The following is a 17538-nucleotide window of genomic DNA, read 5'->3' as shown; positions in this document are numbered from 1 at the left end:
GCGCGGAACGCCACGTGACCTCCGCGTGCGTCGACGCTGCGTGACATCACTACGCCGTGGGAGGGGGCGGGGCGTGCCGTGACCGGCCCTGCAGGCGGCGCCCGGCGGGGAACGCGTCGGGAGCGCACATGGCGGAGCCGCGCGGTGAGTGCCGGGCTGGGGCGCCCCGGGGGGACGGACGCGCGTGGCGGCGGCAGCGGCGGTGACGCGCGTCCCCCCCCCCCCCCCCCATCCTGCAGTGTTCCCGTTGCGCTGCCCGGTGAGGAACTACGCCTGGGGGCAGCGCGGGCTGCGCAGCGCCGTGGCACAGCTGGTGGCCAGCGGGGACCCCGCGGCGAGCGTCGAGCCCGAGCGGCCCTACGCCGAGGTGAGGCCGAGGCTCTGTCCCTCCGTCCCCGCGGCCCGCCGTCCCTCCGGGGCTGAGCGGGCCTTAACGCCGTCCCCCAGCTATGGATGGGCGCCCATCCCAGCGGCGACGCCGAGGTGTTGGATGGCCGTGACCCCCCGCGGTCGTTGGGCTCCTGGCTGGCCGAGCACCCCGCCTGCCTGGGCCCCAAGGTGCGCGACGCCTTTGGCGGCCGCCTGCCCTTCCTCTTCAAGGTGCTGTCCGTCCGCACCGCCCTCTCCATCCAGGCGCACCCCAACAAGGTAAGCGCGCCCCGGCTCGTATCCATGGTGACGCCGCCGCCACCCGGCCGTGGGGACATTCCCGTGTCGCCCCCCAGGAGCTGGCAGCCAAGCTGCACGCCCAGTTCCCCCAGCACTACCCCGACGCCAACCACAAACCCGAGATGGCCATCGCCCTCACTCCCTTCGAGGGGCTGTGCGGCTTCCGGCCCGTGGAGGAGATCGCCGCCTTCCTGCGGGGTAAGCCCTGCTGGGTGGGCAGGAGGGACGCGGGGTGCCCGGCCCCGTGGCCTCGCGGTGGCTGACTGGCCCCTGCCGCAGCCGTCCCCGAGCTGCGGGCGCTGGTGGGTGAGGTGGCAGCTGAGCAGCTGGAGCGCAGCGCCAGCCACGATCCCCGCGGCGTCTCGGCCGCCCTGCGTGTGTGCTTCACCTGCCTGATGAAGAGCGAGAAGGAGGTCTTCGGGAAGCAGCTCGGCCTGCTGGTGGAGAGGATTTCCCAGCAAGGTGGGTGAAATTCCCACCCGTAGGATGCTGGAACCCCAATCTTCGGGGAGGATCCAGGCTCTGAGTTGGATCCCACCCACTAACCCCCGCCTCTCGCAGCGGCCAAAGGGCAGGACACATCTGCAAGCAATGGGGAGCTGCTGCTGCGCCTGCACGCTCAGTTCCCCGGGGACATCGGCTGCTTCTCCATCTACTTCCTCAACGTGGTGAGGCTGGAGCCCGGTGAGGCCATGTTCCTGGCGGCCAACGAGCCCCACGCCTACCTGCAGGGAGGTGAGTGTGGGGATGGGCGCACGGCACGGGGTCCGTCCCACCGCCGTGCAGTGACGTCTCTTCCCCGCAGACTGTGTGGAGTGCATGGCGTGCTCAGACAACACGGTGCGTGCCGGCCTCACCCCCAAATTCATTGACGTGCTCACGCTCTGTGAGATGCTCAACTACACGCCAGCACCCAGCAGCTCCAAGATCTTCCCGGCTGTGCAGAGCCCGCTGGACCCCTGCGTCTTCATCTACGACCCACCTGTGCCTGACTTCACGCTGATGAGGATAGAGGTGAGCTGGGCGAGTTTTTAGGGTCCTCAGAGCTGCTCCCGCAGGGCAGGAAAATCCCAAAGCTGCTCAGCTGATCTCATGGTGTCCCAGTGCTAGGTTTGCCTCCTGAATGAGTTTTGGCTGTCGGGAACACCAGCTTCCCCAGTTCCTGACAGTGTTCCTTACTCTTTGCAGGATGTAGGATGGGTTGAGTTGGGTTAGAAGGACCTTAAAGACCATCTCCGACCAATCCTCTGCCCCTCTACTAGCCCAGGTTCCCGATGCCCCACCCAGCATGGCTCTGAGCACCTCCAGAGATCCTACCCACAGTTTCTCTGGGCACCTTGATGTTGCCTAAACATGGGGTTTCTCCATGTGGGTTTGCTGGAGGATGGCGCCCAGCCCCTCTCCATCCCATGTTCTTCCTGGGGCTCGCTCAGCTTCTTGAGCAGCTTAGGGTGTAGGGATAGGGAGGAGGGAGTCTTGGGTGTGCAGAAAGTGTGTGGAAGGGGAATGAGTGCCTTCAGTCCCAAAGAGAAGGAAAGCTGCAGGAGATCCGCACCGTTCTGTTGCAGATTCCCTCCTCAATCAAGCTCTACCTCATCTCTGCACTGGACTCTGCCAGTATCCTGCTGGTGATCCAAGGTACGGCCATGGGCACCTCTACAGCTGCTGCGTCTGAAATGACCCTGCGCCGGGGCTCCGTGATCTTCATCTCTGCCAACGAGAGCATCTCCCTTCACCTGTCCTCATCCGAGGGGATGCTGCTTTTCCGAGCCTGCTGCCTGCTCTGAGCAGGATCCCCAGCATCCTCGCACGCCAGGGTAGATAGAAACCAAAGTAGGCTTGGTCAGTAGCTCAGAAGTCACCCCAAAAATGAAACTCAAAGCAACCTGCATCCAGTTTCTAGAAGAAGCAACTCGCACTCCTCTGCTTTCTGAACCAGCTCTTTGGGGCTGAGACGCTCATGTCCCCATAGTGTCACAGCCTCTAGGGCCAGTCCTTACCAGTGCTGCTAACACCATACGACAATTATTTATGTTTTGTTTGGTGTTCTGGTGTTTGTTGGGTTCTTCTAGGAACCGCTGCTTACGCCTGTGAATGTGATGCTGAGGCTTCTACCGGGAGGAAGGAGATTTGGGATCAGCTGGGTGCTGGGTGTCCCCTTGTCCACCTGCCAATGGAGTGGCTTCATGGGGCAGTGGGGTCTGGAGGTCCTCAGATGACCGGTGCTATGAATAAAGTGGTGACTTTGTCCTCAGCCTTGTGTGTGGAGCTGGAGGAGGCAGCACATCCACTGCTGGCTCCCCCAGCCCCAAATGGGGGCTCCAGGGGGAAACGTGGTGGTGAGGGAGGTGGCAGGGCTGATGGTGGACACCAGCACCCGTGGGGAAACAGGATGGATCTGGGAAGGGAGCAGTAAGACACGCTTTGAGTAACACGATCCAGTTTATTGAGTGCTTCCTCCAACAAGGAGTATACCCAAAAAGCCTCAATTCTTTAGACATAGATTATTTAAATAAGGTTTCTTTTTAAGAAGCTGATTGTCCTCTACGGTACAGCAGGACCATGATTTAAGGCAGCTTATAAAACCCACACCAGGCAGAACTTTCCTGCCCCGAATCCATGCCCAAATGGGCTGAGCTGCACTGTGACGGCTGGGAAGGGCCCCCAGGGGGGAACACATCATAAATAGAACACAGAGGCCATCGGCCCTTTTTTGTATCTAACAAGAAAGAAAAACACATCTATCCCAAGAAAAAGCAAGCAGCCCTTTGGGTTCCTTCCTGTCCTGCACAGCTGGACAGCTGGCAGCATGAGAAGGATGCACAGACATAAGGAAGAATGTAACTGCGCCTAGTCTGGGGAGCTGCTCCAAATTTGACCTTTTTTTTTTTTTCCTTAATGAAAGATTTAGGAGGACCATGTCAAGCAGTGTCCTTGGAGAGGTGAGGTCATGGTTTTAGGGCACTCTGGGTGCGTAGTGTCTGAGCTGTTCAAGGCTGAAGGAGGACTGGTGTGAGTGCCCTCTTTACCCTGGTGATAGATGACACCCACGTGGCCCTATGTCACTGAGCCACCCCTGTGATATTGCTCTGTACAACAAGAAGTGGTTTGGGACTGGCTGGGTGCTGCAATGCAGCACACAGCAGTACTGGGTTCTTGGGATGCCACCGAGCATCCCAGGGGACAGGGAACGTGGTGGCTTTTGAGGTGTCCCACGTGAGCAGCACCTACTGGACCACACAGGAGAGAGAATCCCCAAAGCAGCACGGGCAAGAGGAGGTGGTGGGTTTGGGGGGGATGAGGTCCAGGTCCTCGTCATCTGGGACCTCATCCAAGTGGTACCCGTCCTGCAGCAGCTGCCGGCTCAGGTCCTGGTTCACCTGCTGGATGGGAGAGAGAAGATGGGGCTGATTAATGCTCCCTGTTAATGTCACTGCTGGTTAATGCTGTGGTGGGTGTGACACAGGGGGACGGACCAGCAGGGTTTAGTTAACCTGGAGAACAAGCAGCAGCTTGTTCTAACTGTGATTAGAAATGAAGGCAAAGTGCTGAGCCCCTGGGGTAGGGGACTCCAACAGGAACTGTGTGAGGGGCTGGGAGCCAAACCTGGACTTGCCTCAGCGGAGGAGTAGCCAGAGGAGCCCCTTGATTCCAGCTCCCCGTCACTAGGATGAAAAGATGGTGTCAGAGCAAGTGCTGCAAGCTCCTTCAGCAGCCAGAGAAGGGAAGGTCTGAAAAGCCCCAAGGGAACTGAGGAGTTTACTTGCTAAACTTGGGTCAGAGGTGTTTTGCTGCTAGGAGGTGCCCAGCCCAATCACGAATGCACCTTTGTACTCTCCAAGCAGCAATGCAAATGGACCTCCAGAACAATGAGGTTTACAGGCAAATCCCACTCCGGGGCACTCATCCAGCATGCTGACTCTCTAAAAACACCCACCTGGAATGAGCAGGGGATGCTCACCTGTCTGAGTCCAGGGATACCAGGCTTTCATCTGCTGTCTGGCTGAGTGCCACGTAGCCCTTGTGAAACTTCACTGACCTGCAAATGCACGGGGACACGGCTGCAAGGTGATGGGCAGCAGCAGGAATCCGTGTCCCCAACGCAGGGCGTGTCCTAACCTTGCAGCACGCCCATCCTCACAGCATCACCATCCTCATCTCTGCAGCATCCCCAACCTTGCAGCATCCCCATCCTCATCCTTGCAGCATCCCCTTCCCCACAGCAACCCCATTTTCATCCTCACAGCATCCCCAGCCCCAACCTTGCAGCATCTCCATTCTAACCCTTGCACAACTTCCATCCTTGCAGCGTCCTCAACCCCATCCCCACAGCGTTCCCCCCCCAGCCCACTCCCAAAGCACCCGGCACCCCTCACACAGATAAACCCCCCATTCTGATTACAGAAGGGCTCTGACCTTTTGGCTGCCGGTTTGGGTGGAGGCCTACCGGGCGCCCCCAGCAGCCCATGCCGCCGCAGTGCCGCCCTGGCCAGCTCCCGCTGCCTCTCTGCAACCGAGGGGAGGGTGAGGGCCGAGAGTCCCATTGGGGTGTGAACTCCTCACACGAGGCCCCACTGGGGCTCACACTTACGCAGCGCGGCGGGGGCCCGGCTGAGGGTGTAGGGCCCGCTCCTTGTGGCCCCTCCGCCTCGCTGGCCCGCCCTCCTGTCACCGCGAGGCAACTGCGGAGGGAAAGAAGCACAGTGAGCCCCGCGCTGCAACCCCACAGCCGGCCGTGTGCGCCACACCCCGAGCCCAGGGCCTATACAGCCCCACCCGGCCCTGCCCCTCCAGCCTCAGCCCCCAGCCCCGTGATGTCTCCATACAGCCTCCCCCAGCCCCAAATTGCCCCACCACACCCCCGAGCCCCGCCCCTCACCGCCTCGCCCCGCCCCCCGCCCGCTCGGCCCGCAGCGTCCGCAGCCCCGGGCCCGCCGCCGCCGCCCGTCGCCATGGCCGCGCGTCGCCCCGCCCCTCCGCCAATGGCAGCGCTCTTCGCCCTGCCCCTCCGCCAATGGCAGCGAGCAGAGGAGAGAGCAACCAATGAAAAGCAGGAGGGGGCGTGCCCTGCGCATGCGGGGTAAGGAGGCACTGTGCGCAGGCAGAGGGCTCCGGGCTGCTGCTGTGACCGCGCTGAATAGGGCCGGGGTGCACAGTGCCCCAGGCAGCCTCCTGCATTCCTTTACCTACACATCCCTATATACAATTTTTATATTTGTTTTTCCGTGTTTCCTAGGCCCCAAAGTAATGACACAAGGCACTGCCTGAGTTCAACTAGGTTTTCCTTTATTAAGTCCAACTCCACATCACATACATTGCAATTCAATAAAGTTATTTGAAATAAGGTGATACTTGAACATTTCTGACTTGAGGCGACTGTGTACAATCGGGCAGCATTGGCAGAATGCTCCGGTAACGCACCTGGAACAGAACAGCAGCAAAGCTATGAGAGCAGCACCCCACTATTCCCACAATGGCCACCTCCTGAGCCAACAAACTGCCTTTACGTAACGTCCATTCCATGAGAAGCTTTATTAGGGCTTTACTTCAGTCCAGGTCTTTCCACTTAGACCATGATCAAGCTTTGATCAAATCTCAGCCTTGAAAGAATCTGATTTACTCAGACAAGCACTTCAGGTAGGGATCTGTGGAGAACAGAATTTTGACACAAAGCCATACCTATTTCATACATCTTTTGGTGTCACTAAGGTAATTTTTCCTTTATGGCCAAGTGCTGCAAGTTTCATTGCAGAATCACAACACAAGCCTATGGAATGCTGAGAATACACTCTGGCTTTGCCAGTCAAGCTTTGGGGTACAAAGGTGCCACGCCAGCAGCATGGGAAGAGAATCCCTTACCAACAATGTTTATGCTTTGTCCAGGCCCAGTTCCTCTGGAGTGGAGATTCCTAGTTCACTCAAAGTTGGTCTAAGTTCCTGGATAACATAGGGATAGATTTCCTTGTGCGGGCCTGCCTTGTCCTAAAAGGGAAAGAATGGTGTTAACCAGAGAGCAAGTCGTTGTGAAGTCCACCATGTGTAAGACCTTTTCACAAAGTAGGCTGTGATCTGAACCACCACTTGCAAAACAGGAAGCTACAAGCCTCGTCAAGCTCCTGAAACAAGGGATGACTTGTAAACCAGCCCACAGATCATTAGCAAATCAGGAAACAGATTGGAATCATCTTCCAGTCTGTACCTCCAGTCTTGCAGAGCACTGCTGTTTGAAACGAGCGGATTTGGTAGCTAGCAGCAAAGTCCTCTGGGACTGTCGTTGTCAACTGTGGCAAAAATCACTCAGCAGAGCACGGCTGCTGGCTTCTAAGACAATGAGAAAGACCTCTGCCTCCATCCCCACCCATTCCCACTTCCTGTTAAGGAGTTATGCCAACCTGGGCTCAGGTTTCAAGGTGTTGGTTTATGTTGTTTTTCTAACCATGCAACTTCCTGAGTTGCTAATCCCAGTTACTCTTACCTCCACGCAACGATTTCAAACCACCAAGTATGTGATCACAGTGAACCTACTGATTCCGTGTCAATAGTAGGTTTCCCTTTGCATTGCTAACTCTAAGCCAAGAGAAGCTCCTGCTGCTGGGCTTTTGGTGATGCAGAGCAGCAGTCAGAGCCTAAGGCACCATCCCACTCACCTTCACCACCTCCAGAATGCGGACTGCGCTGGCAAAGTCATTTAACCGTCTGCACGCCCTCAGAGCTGCATCAATGATTTTTGGTTCCGGAACCAAATCATAACCCACGAGCGTGTTTACACCTGTGAATATAAGGGAACAACAGGAGCAACTTGGCATTGACTCATCATGCTGTCAAAAGGAACCCACTAAGTATTATTTTGCTCCGCTTCATGACAGAATTAACATAGCAGCAATCAGCAGCAGAATTCAATTACAACTTTCATTGCTATTTTGAACCCCTCCACCCCCGGGGACTTTCTTTAACTCTCCTCCCCTCTCACTGCTAGAGCCATAGCCAAGTTTTAAACTGGTTTATAACTCTGGCCAGGATCATCCATGCTCTCAAAAGAAGCGTATACGCTGTGGCAAGTGAGCTGTGCAATCATTAAGAAATCCAAACGACTTTGTTCCAAGTGTAATGAAAGCAGCCATTCCCTTCCTCTCCTTTCAAAGGCCAAAGCCCAACCTGGCTATCCGAGTCATGCAGCAATGAGCCCCATGGCTGTTATGCAAAGATTTTTAAAAGCCCTAATTGAAGCAGTTTAATAGCAGCTGGCAACTCCACAGCAAGTAACACATGAAGGCAACCGGACAAACGGTCTGCAGCACGTTACAGCCAAACCACAGAGTCAAAGTCCAAAGAAAAATTAGTGTGGTCATGTGTTAAGCAACCACTGAGCTCAAAAAGCCCTTCCCCACAGCAAAAGTTTTTCTCCCTCTCCCTAAAGATAGGAAGTTAAAATCTCTATTTTGGGGCATCAGAGCCTGCGTTCTGATTGCCTCATAGCCAAGTAAAAGTAAGCTCCCCCTGGTCATAGTACTATCACAAAGCAGTCTGCTCTTCCCTTTTGATTCAACATACCTTTCCTTAGCTCCCAGGCATCGATGTCTGGTTTGTTGAAATACGTCACCCAGCGGGCATCAAACTCTTCATCTGACTCCTGTGACCCGTGGGAGTAGCAGCGGGCGTGCTGCACAGCTGGATGAAAGTAGAAAGGAGGAAGCTTTGAGCAAATATACAAAAAGAAGGGCACTTGAGCCTTGCCCATGAGACCACAGGCTGTATAAGTGTACACCTCGCTCGCTATGTTTCATTTGGGTCAGCACTCAGGGTGGATAAGCATTGGATGAGTACAGCTGATTTGTGGCAGCTGTTGGTTTGGTGGCAAAGTGTGTCCTACTCTCTCTAAAGCACAGACTGTCAAAGCGCTCCCACAGCTTCATTCAGAGCAGGGTGAGGGAAATGCAGAGAAAAGCAATTCTGTACAGCCAGCTTACAGGAGAAGCTTTCTGCTTCCATATGACAAAGGAGTATTACCTCCTTCCAGAGCCAAGCAAACCCATGGAACGTCACTGGTCTGTGCAGTGAGATGAGCAAGGTTAATCAATTTTTCAGTAGCGTTCCTTCCAGAAATGAGTATGCACAGCCTATGAGTTCTGATGTTAACCCATTGAAATCAATCCCCTGACTTATTCTGGAGCAACTCTCCCCTGCAGACAACTCCTGAAAGCACTCAGCAACTCACTCTGCAACCCTCACTGGTAACAAGCTGCAGCCTTTGGTTCCACCCCAAGCTCTGAGCTGAGGAAGGTTTGTGTTAAAGACATTTTAGGGAAATGCACAGAACGGCCCAAGCACACCTACAGAAGTGCTTCCAGGAGAAGGGCTATTCCTTCCAGCAGGCTACTGAAGAGCTCAATGAGGAAAAAAGCACTGCTGTATCTATATCCAAGATAAAACTCCTGGCTCTGAGGGCTGTGTGCATACCAGGGTTGTTTGTTTCCAAGCAGATCCTTTCTGTTAAGGCACAGCCCCAGCCCATCAGGCTCTGCTCTGCTCCACCACAGTGTCCCCGTGCCAATGTTTGCAGAGCAGCCAGGCTCAGGCGTGACCTTGAGGGCCTCCACAGCGCCGCTCGCTTTCCCTCTCCTTAACCCAGCATGAACTGCGGGCACTGCACAGCTGAAGCTTTCTTTAAAAGGAGAGGAAGCACAGCCACGTGGCCTGCGCCCCGTGCACAACCCACCGGCCTGGGCTGCGCTCCTCCTCCTTCACCCACAACAGCTTTTCAGCCTCGAAGATCGCAGCGGCTGTCACCTACAGGAAGCACAAAGGGAACGAACCCCGGGGATGGGAAGCATTACAGGAAGCTTCGCTAAGCACAAAGCCCGAGCAGATTCTCAACCAGACCCAAGGCTGAAGCCGCGATTCTGATTCAGAATGTGATTAAAAGCGTTGCATCCGCGTTAGCGGAGCAGGAACGGGGCAGATGTATACAGAATGCTGAGGCCCAGCGGGCGCTGCCGCCCTGACCTTCCCCAATGACACCACAGCGGCACCACGCCGGGCACAGCCCGCCCTGAGGGGCGCAGCGGGACAGGGCCCAGGCCGTCACCCCCAGGATAACCCCACCTCCACACCCACAGCGCGACCCCAGCAGCGCCGAGTGCCGCCATCCAAGCCCGAACCTGACAAATCTGACTTTGCCCATTGAGAAAGCGATCAGCTTCAGGCTTAAACGGCCTGAGACGGCTCGCGTGGCCGCGCACAGCTCGGATCCCGAAGGGGCACGCAGCACCACATCAACGTGCATCGAAGCGAAAGCGAGCTCACGCCGAGCCCCAGGCCCGCCCGCCGGGTCACGGCAAGGACACCGCGGCCCGCCCGCCGCCGCTCACCTGCGGGGCCGCGGAAGGCAGCGCGGAGGCCGGCGGCGGCGGCGCAGCGGCGGAGGAGGAGGGCGGCAGCGGGCAGCATGGCGGCGGGCGGGAGGACGGCACCGGGCGGCGGCCGCGCTCTGAGGGCGCGGGGCTGCGGGATGCGGGAGGAAGGGGAGGGGAGCGGGGAGGGCTACGGCGGCGCCGCGGGGACAAAGTTCTGCGCCGAGCGGGAGCGCGCCGTCACGTGGCCGCGGCTGCGCGGGAAGGCGGTAGCTGCCGGCCGCCATTTTGTGGCGGGGTTGGTGTTGGGTGCGGGGTGGTGCCGCTCTGTGCCGTTCCCGCCTTAAGTCGTCCCCTCAGCCTGCTCTGAGCGCACCGGAGACCTGAGCTGCTCCTCACGTCTTCCTGTCTATATGCACCACCGTCTTTATTGCCCTCCTCTGGGTGCTTGCTGTTATGATGTCCTTCTGACGTTGTGGTACCCAGATTGCCCCCAGCACTCGCAGCGGGCAGGGCATGGGGCCTTCAGTCACCTGGCAGCGCTGGGCCTGCTGCGCCACAGGGCACGGTTACACATCTAGTGCACACTGCTCAGATCGTGCTTGCTAGCAGCCAGAGCTAGAGCTTGGAGGCCTTATTTGGTTGTAGAATTGTTTGTAAAAACACAGAACTGGCCTCAAAATGGAGCCTCGGGGAACCCTGCTATGACTGACCCCCAGCCTGCTGTAACCCCATTTCCTACCACCCTTTGAGCTCAGTCCTTCAGCCGGTTGTTCACCCATCCTATTACAGGTGTGTGAAAGCCCACAGCATGTTTTAGAGCCCCCCCAGGCTCTAAATCTAGATCACCCAGGGCTCGGCTACCCATAGGCAGCCATGCTGTGAGGGGATGCAGCAGTCTGCTCGCTGTTTGCAGCCCAGCAGCTGGCTTAGCGCAGCAGCAGCTTGGCCTTTCAGAGGGAGGCAGAGCCCTCAGGGCCCTCCCAGCTCTCGTGGCTATCAGGGCCCGCAGCTGCTTGGCATTAAAGGCTTTCCATGGCTGAATGCTGCCTGGCTTTCCCAAAGGGAATCCCTGCTGCCGGGCTGTCTTCAGAGCATCAGTGAGCCCAAGATGGATGCGTGCGTTGGCGAAACCCATTGCATCCCCATCCCCAAATGCACGCTAGGGTGCTGCTCACAGCTGAGGCCGCTGTAAGGCTGTCTGTGCCACCATCCGTAAAGCCACGAGTTCACAAAATGACCCCCAAATTACTATTCGTAGGCGCCTTGGGCTGTGCCTCCACAGCAGACAATCACCACGCTGTTTTCACTCACAATACCCCCTTAGGACCCTGTGGAGCCAGATGCCATCCTGCTATTTATAAATGCTTCATATTTGGAGTTGCAGTCAGTTTTATTCTCTTTAACTATTTCCTCATGCAGGAAATCCTTGGTACACAGCCAGCAATGCAAAGCGGATGAAATCCCCAGCCTCCTGTTGACTCCAAGATTGCAAATTGCCTGCGTACAGAATCAATTAAAAATAATTCCGAACATTAACAAAGTAATGTAGTGAAATGAGTGACTTGTTTATTTTCTCTCTCTCCTTGCCTTTCTCCTTGCTGGGGGCAACATGAGCTGGCAGTAGGGCTGTTAGTTCTCAGAAGTCTTCATGCTTCGATCAAATTGTTTATTTCTGCCCCCAAAGTCCTGCTACTGCTGGTTAGGAGACCAAAAACCCCTGGCTCTTATCAGTGGGGTCAAGGCTGAGGCTTTGGGGTCCTGCTGCTGATGGTTAGGGAGTCCAAAAATCCCTACCTGTGATCAGTGAGGTAGAGAATTTGGGCAGACGTGTCATGCCCTGTCATAACCCGGATTCCCCATCTCTTTATGCATAGTTCTTCATTAACCTCGTTTGGGATGGAAACTGGTGCAAGATGCTGCGCTGAGGGCTTCTGCTGATCTACTTGTGGGGCTGAGGGCACGCAGCAACCTGTTCTGCAATGTCTTGTTGGCCTCAGACTGCATCACATGCACAGCACCCGGCCCAGCACCCCTGAGGTGTGGACAAATTTGAATCTGGGGTCTGTTCAGCCCCCTCCGATTCTTATGCCAACCCCTCCTTTCTGGGAATAAAACCCCCACAAAAATAAGAAAACAATTGGAAATTAATGTTCAATTACACGGTGGCAGATAAGTGAAATGAATCAATCTGTGGCAGGGCAGATAAGCACAAGCCTCTGGCCCGGAGGAGCAGCTGCCTGCTGAGGGAGATAACAAGGTCATTGCCAAATAACCCCCCCTTCCTCCTCTTTCTCGCTCCCCTGGTCTCCTTCCATTCCCTCTCCCAGCCAAACAAAGCACTTTCCAAGCCAGCCTTTGGCAAAGCAGCAATGCCCGCTGACCCCATCCCAAGGCTGCTCTCTCTAGAACCAACTGAATCTGTCCTGCTTGGGCAGGGGACCCAGGTGGATTTGGGTTCAGTTGGCCTCCCACAACCCATCTCTGCATCGCCCCGGTCCCCGTGTGCTGGCAAGGGGCTGGCACGGGGCAGATGGAGCTCCATGGGGGGCTTTGCCAGGCTCTGCCGTGTCGACAGGGGCCAGGCGGCTGCCAGGGCATGCAAAGAAGCTGGCCTGATTCCTCGTCCCCAAGAGGCAGGATTTGGCCAGGATCCCCTTGTTCTGGCTCAGCAGCAGCCACAGTCCCACCCTCACTGTGCCCATCTGTGCCACGGCCAGTGGCAAAGATGATCCCCCCCCACATATCCCCATAGACATACTTCAGCTATTTCTAAAGAGCTTTTATTTTCCATTTGTTATCTTTTTACCCATAGAAAAAGCAGACGTTTCTCTCCGAAGGGCTTTCTGGGGAGCCAGCCCATAGCAAATGCTCCACAGGCAAACCTACAAAGCTCCCCTTTATCCCAGCATCCATCCAGCACGTTGCAGGAGATGATCCACCTGATGCTCCCCATTGCCTCCATCCCTTGTCATCATGCATTCACCATGGCTGCAAGCACCTCCGGGAGAGGAAAAACCTGAATATATGATGTGGGAAGAGGGGTTATTTCCATTTCTGTTCTTTGGGGGCTGCTACTGAAATGAACAGCAGTGCTCCAGGGCTTGTTTCCTTGGCTCTCAGGCTGCAGCAGTTCTGGGAGAGGAAGGATCAGCTTCGAGTATTTCAGAGCAAAGCACAAAATAGAAACGATGCCACAGCAAAGAGGAAGGGGCAGAGACAAAGCAGGGAGCTGGGTGAGAGGGAGCAGGACCCATCTGCTTGTTTGTGCTATTCAGGATGAATCGCAGGAGCCACGAGGCGCGGAGCCCAGCATTAATAAATCTGACAGCTCCTCTCTGGGGTTAATTGCAATGGTTTTGATAATGAAGGTGTTACTCCGAAGGGCTTTGGGCTCTTTGCTGCTGGCTGAGACATCCCGATGTGGAGCGGCGGCATGCAGCCACCTTTCCCATTGTGGGGAGAATCCAAAGGATGCTTCAGCTCTGTGGGAGTCCTGGAGAGCTGCTGTGCCGGGGGCTATTTAGCAGGGCTGGCAGGAGGCATGAGTAGCTCTGCATGCCTGCAACTACACGCAGCACCAGGCAAAAGGGAGGAAAAGTTTGGAGAGGGAAGGTTTTCCCGCAGACCTACATACCGCAGCCTCCCTTCATTAAATGGGGAGCCACGGGGGTACAAGGATGTGTTCTGCATGGGGTCAGGAGCCCCCCAGACCCTGCTGTAAGCATGTAACTGGGTCAGTAGTGGCCGTCCGTCTGGCTGTCTCTTGTCCCCGAGCCCTGCGGGCTGCTGGCTCCCGCTACCTGCAGCTTCTTGGGCAGCAGTTCCTCACGGGCAGGCGGTGGGGGCCGCTTCAGCCCCTTGGCCGAGGAGCTCGAGGCATCTTCTCCTACCTCTCTAGGCTCAGGGGGTTGGTAGCCCGTCTGGTTGGGGTCCAGGGGGTCACGGGAGAGCAGGATGCAGATGGAAGGGACGTTCTTGTGGACGGTCAGATTCTGTGCTGCACCGCCGGGCAGCGGGTCCTGGTTCTCCCAGACCTCCAGCAAGGTTTTGTAGCGTACCTTGGTGACCTGGTGAAGACCCCCCAGCTTTCTCTTCATGATCTCCACGCAGGTGATGGTCTTGGTGACCGCTCTGCCGCAGCCGCTGAAGACAATCTGCCGGCTGCCCTTCAGCTCCATCTGAGCCATGGCGAAGCTCATCAGGTTCCTGATCTTGCTGCCCTCCTTCACTTTCATCTCCACCACACCAGGGGGCAAGTTGGGGAAGGGCAAGGGGCTCTCCTCCTCTGACGTCCTGACCTTTCGGAAGTTCTCCATCCCAGACTGGGCAATGGGCTTGGATGTCATCCCTCACCCCGCACCTAGCCCCCGCTGCCTTGCTCCAGCTCCACCGTCACGTCCCCTGGACCCCCGGCCCCTTCCCCTCTCCTTGTCCTGGTGCTGGCTGTCCCCGGGGGAGGCCAGAGCTGTAGGATCCCCTGGGTGCCCCCGTTCACTGTCGGCTGCAGCTCTCGGCAGTGCTCAGGCTCCTCTGTTCCCTCTGCAGCGCTTGCTTCTGCCGCTCTTTGCTTCATTCTGGACTTCAGCAGCCCCCAGAGCTGTTCTGTGTAATTAGCAGATCCTCCCCCTCTCCCTCCCCTGCCTCCCCTCCTCCTTCTCCTCCTCCCCTCGCTCAGCCTCCCATCCCAGCACCCTGCTGCTGCCTCCATCCCTGGGTGGGCAGAGGGAGAAGCTCTCTCCTGGCTTTGTGATGCTCCCCAAGTCCTGCCCCCTTAAAGAGAACCTCGTCCCTTCTCTCAAGGACACCAAGCTGCCCGCAAACAGCAGCACTTGTCCCCTGTCCCCCCCCCCGCCCCAGCCTCCGGATCATTGCACAGTGGAAAGAGATGCCGAGTATTGCCTTGCTGCCAAATCTTATCGGCCTCTGGAGGACCCGGGATTATTTTCACCCCGAATAGGGCTTGCAAAATCCATAAATAAATGAATGGATCAGCCAGCCCCATCCCTACCACCCCAATGCAGCAAGAGTGGGTACCACTGCTGGGACATCCCCGGGTCCTGGCACCAAGAGGAGAAACTGAGGCAGGGCCAGTGGAGTGGTTGAAATGGATTAAAGCCTCCGTGGGAAAACACTGCCTCCAAAAGATGCTAAAACCCATAGGAAAATAACAAGGAAGGATTTCAATAACCATTCACGCAGCAGGGAGGAAAAACTGCGCTATGGGATCAAATCCCGCCACCCGTGGTCCATTTTTTCACAGCGTTCTGCAGCACTTAAAATGGAAATGAATCGCGTTATTAGCAGCTCCATCGCTAATTACCATCTGAAGCCATTCATTACCCTGTCAGTGTGTTTGCTGGAGGACAACAGCAGTTATTCCAAGCTGAGGAGTGGCAGGATGGGAGAGAGGGACAAAAGCAGGGCTGGAGGGATAAAAGCACTGGGTGAAAAATACAGGGAATTGGTTAAAACAGAAGAGAGAGGTGGTGAAAGCTGGAGCAGCAGTAACATGAGCCCCTGCCCTCCACCTGCCCTCGCTATATTTTCTTTCATCTGCTGAATGTGGGAGCAGTTCGGAAAGTTGAAGCATGCGATATGAGGAAAGTCTCCGTCCATCTCTGCGTCACATCGGGGTGGCTCAGGTCTCAGGTGCTTGTCACATTGCACGTGGGACAGCACCTGTGCCAGTCACATCCCTAAGTGAGAGCCTGCGCCCTGGCCCTGGGAACATCTGGCTCCCCACTGAAACCCCTTCAGTGGGGCAAACCCCTTTGTAAAGCCATAACGCAGTGAGCAGGAGGAATAATCGGGGGCCCTCAGGGTCCTGATCAGCCCCACCTGGGCACCTCATCCACAGCCTTTGCATGGTCCCACAGCCCTATTTAAGCTCAGCTTTACAGCTTTCAGCTCTAACCTGAGGTTTACTGTGGGCTCGTCTCCAGTTTGGTGATAGCTATGCTTGTTTCTGGTGCTACTCTTATGGACCTCAACCTATGGACCGACTGGAGGGCCGCTTAGCTATTGCTGGTTTTGGCTGCTAGGCTTACTTTATGGCTTGACCTTGAGAGTGTGGGTTTGCTAGAGGTGAGCTGGCTGATCTGGGCTCTTGGTCAGGCTTGACCACTGTCCTTAGCTCAGATATGAAGCTTACCTCTGGGTAATGATGTTCCTGCCCTGCTAGCTGGGCTGTCACCCTTAGTGTCCTTGTTGTCCTCTGTGAGTATGAGGAGCATATGCCCTTCTCAGTGTTCGTAACCAGAAGTGCCTCAGAGCTGCAGCAACCCAATTACATGTGGTTATGCCCTGATGCTCTGAAGGCATCAGCAGCACTGTTTTCCCCCATAATGATGCTCCCAAAGGGTTGGCTTGCTGCAGCGCTGTTTCTAGCACACATGCAAGTGCTGTGGCTGTGACATGAAACTGGTTTCCAGGCAATAAGGTAGGGGAAGAGATTTGATTTGAGTGTAAGGCAAGGTTATTTTCAAGCAGGCTGTTTTATGGAGACATCTGCTTGCCTCATTGGAAACGGAGGGCTGTGCTGAGCTTGCCCTTCCCTGGGATTCAATACCAGCTGAGCTGCAGGAGAGTTATTGGCCTTCAGATGTAGGGACTTGACTGCTTTAGAACTGGCCTGCATGGAAGATCCACCTTGGTTTTGGAGACCTCTCATTTTCTAGAGGTCCTCGGGAGCTGCTGGTGGGGTACCGAGTCTTGGTGATATGTTAATCGAGGCGCCACTTATCCACCCTGATGCCATTGCCATTGTCTCCAAAACCTTGAAGATGAGATGGAAAACAGCAGGATATGATAGGAGTAGATGCAGGGTCCCCTAAATTTCAGCTTGCTGGTGGGACCTGCGGGCTCCTCTTAACCCCTTTAGTACAGGCAGACAGGGCTTGTCCCCCAGAACCCCTGAACAATATGGCTTTTATCACATTCCTGCCCTAAAGTCTCATTTCCCTGAATAGTGCCAGACTTCTACCCTACAGGGAGTTCTCTCTGCTTCATATAGGATTTCCCTACACTCATGGTAATTGCTATATACACACTACATAGAGGGTCTCCCCTGTTACATATGGATTTCACCATATTCATGACCCGCATAAGGTTTACCCTAATGCATACAGAACTAATACAGAACCTATAGAGGTTCTCCCCCCTATGGTGGCTGTTGAATTCTTGCCCATGGAAGATCTCCCTTGCCACATGTAGTGTCTACAATACATACGCCCCAAGGAGACTGTCCCCAGACCCACATGGAGCCTGCTATATCCTTTCCCATAGATGGTCTCCTGTGCCCAGTACAGAGCTTACTGTATCCCACAGATGATCTCCCTTGACTCATGTGGAGCCTGCCAAACTCTTGCCCCGTAGAGGATCTGCCTCGATCCATATGGAGTTTACCATGCCCCGTACAGATTTTCCCCTGACCCATATAGAGCTTACTACACCCTATGGGGGGGTTCCCTTTCTCCATTCTGCAAAGAAGGTCACCCCGACCACATGGAGTATGCCA

General features: G+C 55.8%; 4 protein-coding genes, 1 long non-coding RNA gene and 1 other non-coding gene across 15 annotated transcripts; 3 read left to right on the top strand and 3 right to left on the bottom strand.

The window, feature by feature from the left end:
• Window positions 1-58: 58 nt before the first annotated feature.
• MPI (mannose phosphate isomerase) lies at window positions 59-2923 on the top strand. Its single transcript, XM_015279038.4, has 8 exons — window positions 59-144; window positions 240-367; window positions 448-648; window positions 726-867; window positions 949-1131; window positions 1231-1404; window positions 1475-1683; window positions 2238-2923. The coding sequence occupies exons 1-8, from the start codon at window positions 129-131 to the stop codon at window positions 2454-2456; spliced, it is 1272 nt and encodes a 423-aa protein (XP_015134524.1). The 5' UTR covers window positions 59-128; the 3' UTR covers window positions 2457-2923.
• On the top strand, window positions 1410-1473 carry MIR2128 (microRNA 2128). The gene has a single exon (NR_035332.1). It is a non-coding gene; the product is annotated as a microRNA 2128 (primary transcript).
• Window positions 2924-3092: 169 nt separating the features above from the next.
• FAM219B (family with sequence similarity 219, member B) lies at window positions 3093-5639 on the bottom strand. Of its 8 annotated transcripts, none has more exons than XM_040706609.2 (6): window positions 5549-5639; window positions 5261-5351; window positions 5086-5176; window positions 4631-4708; window positions 4276-4400; window positions 3093-4052 (listed from the first exon to the last, which is right to left on the bottom strand). In XM_040706609.2, the coding sequence occupies exons 1-6, from the start codon at window positions 5621-5623 to the stop codon at window positions 3997-3999; spliced, it is 516 nt and encodes a 171-aa protein (XP_040562543.1). In that variant the 5' UTR covers window positions 5624-5639; the 3' UTR covers window positions 3093-3996. The 8 variants fall into 8 exon arrangements, with proteins under 8 accessions (XP_040562543.1, XP_040562544.1, XP_040562541.1 ...); XM_040706610.2 differs by having other exon boundaries at window positions 3093-4049; XM_040706607.2 differs by having other exon boundaries at window positions 4286-4400.
• Window positions 5640-5933: 294 nt separating this feature from the next.
• Window positions 5934-10158, bottom strand: COX5A (cytochrome c oxidase subunit 5A). 3 transcript variants are annotated; one of them, XM_040706614.2, is made up of 5 exons: window positions 9127-10158; window positions 8221-8337; window positions 7317-7438; window positions 6529-6651; window positions 5934-6090 (listed from the first exon to the last, which is right to left on the bottom strand). In XM_040706614.2, the coding sequence occupies exons 1-4, from the start codon at window positions 9179-9181 to the stop codon at window positions 6538-6540; spliced, it is 408 nt and encodes a 135-aa protein (XP_040562548.1). In that variant the 5' UTR covers window positions 9182-10158; the 3' UTR covers window positions 5934-6090; window positions 6529-6537. The 3 variants fall into 3 exon arrangements, with proteins under 3 accessions (XP_040562548.1, XP_046755051.1, XP_003641852.1); XM_046899095.1 differs by having other exon boundaries at window positions 5934-6314; window positions 10038-10158; XM_003641804.6 differs by having other exon boundaries at window positions 10038-10158.
• Window positions 10159-10301: 143 nt separating this feature from the next.
• LOC121111608 lies at window positions 10302-11562 on the top strand. Its single transcript, XR_005862721.2, has 2 exons — window positions 10302-10811; window positions 11442-11562. It is a non-coding gene; the product is annotated as an uncharacterized LOC121111608 (long non-coding RNA).
• Window positions 11563-12786: 1224 nt separating this feature from the next.
• Window positions 12787-14605, bottom strand: RPP25 (ribonuclease P/MRP subunit p25). Its single transcript, XM_025154136.3, has one exon. It carries the CDS (start codon window positions 14366-14368, stop codon window positions 13757-13759), a length of 612 nt encoding a protein of 203 aa, XP_025009904.1. The 5' UTR covers window positions 14369-14605; the 3' UTR covers window positions 12787-13756.
• Between the last annotated feature and the right edge of the window lie 2933 nt (window positions 14606-17538).

The sequence above is a fragment of the Gallus gallus genome, chromosome 10 (genome assembly GCF_016699485.2).
Source record: "Gallus gallus isolate bGalGal1 chromosome 10, bGalGal1.mat.broiler.GRCg7b, whole genome shotgun sequence".
Taxonomy (NCBI): domain Eukaryota; kingdom Metazoa; phylum Chordata; class Aves; order Galliformes; family Phasianidae; genus Gallus; species Gallus gallus.
Note: the sequence above shows the minus strand (reverse complement) of the source record. Positions and strands in the feature narration are given on the sequence as shown.

What these genes read in the sequence shown, in the direction of transcription:
- MPI (XM_015279038.4), top strand. An exon ending in GATCGCCGCCTTCCTGCGGG is followed by an intron (nt 868 to 948) that starts GTAAGCCCTGCT and finishes CCCCTGCCGCAG; the next exon opens with CCGTCCCCGAGCTGCGGGCG. An exon ending in GGAGAGGATTTCCCAGCAAG is followed by an intron (nt 1,132 to 1,230) that starts GTGGGTGAAATT and finishes CGCCTCTCGCAG; the next exon opens with CGGCCAAAGGGCAGGACACA.
- FAM219B (XM_040706607.2), bottom strand. Translation starts at nt 5,623, where the DNA reads ATGGCGACGGGCGGCGGCGGCGGGCCCGGGGCTGCGGACGCTGCGGGC. An exon ending in CCCAAACCGGCAGCCAAAAG is followed by an intron (nt 4,709 to 5,085) that starts GTCAGAGCCCTT and finishes GTGCATTTGCAG; the next exon opens with GTCAGTGAAGTTTCACAAGG. An exon ending in GTATCCCTGGACTCAGACAG is followed by an intron (nt 4,401 to 4,630) that starts GTGAGCATCCCC and finishes GGGGCTTTTCAG; the next exon opens with ACCTTCCCTTCTCTGGCTGC.
- COX5A (XM_046899095.1), bottom strand. Translation starts at nt 10,116, where the DNA reads ATGCTGCCCGCTGCCGCCCTCCTCCTCCGCCGCTGCGCCGCCGCCGCC. An exon ending in TGCCTTCCGCGGCCCCGCAG is followed by an intron (nt 8,338 to 10,037) that starts GTGAGCGGCGGC and finishes ACTTTCATCCAG; the next exon opens with CTGTGCAGCACGCCCGCTGC. An exon ending in TGCCTGGGAGCTAAGGAAAG is followed by an intron (nt 7,439 to 8,220) that starts GTATGTTGAATC and finishes TTATATTCACAG; the next exon opens with GTGTAAACACGCTCGTGGGT.
- RPP25 (XM_025154136.3), bottom strand. Translation starts at nt 14,368, where the DNA reads ATGACATCCAAGCCCATTGCCCAGTCTGGGATGGAGAACTTCCGAAAG.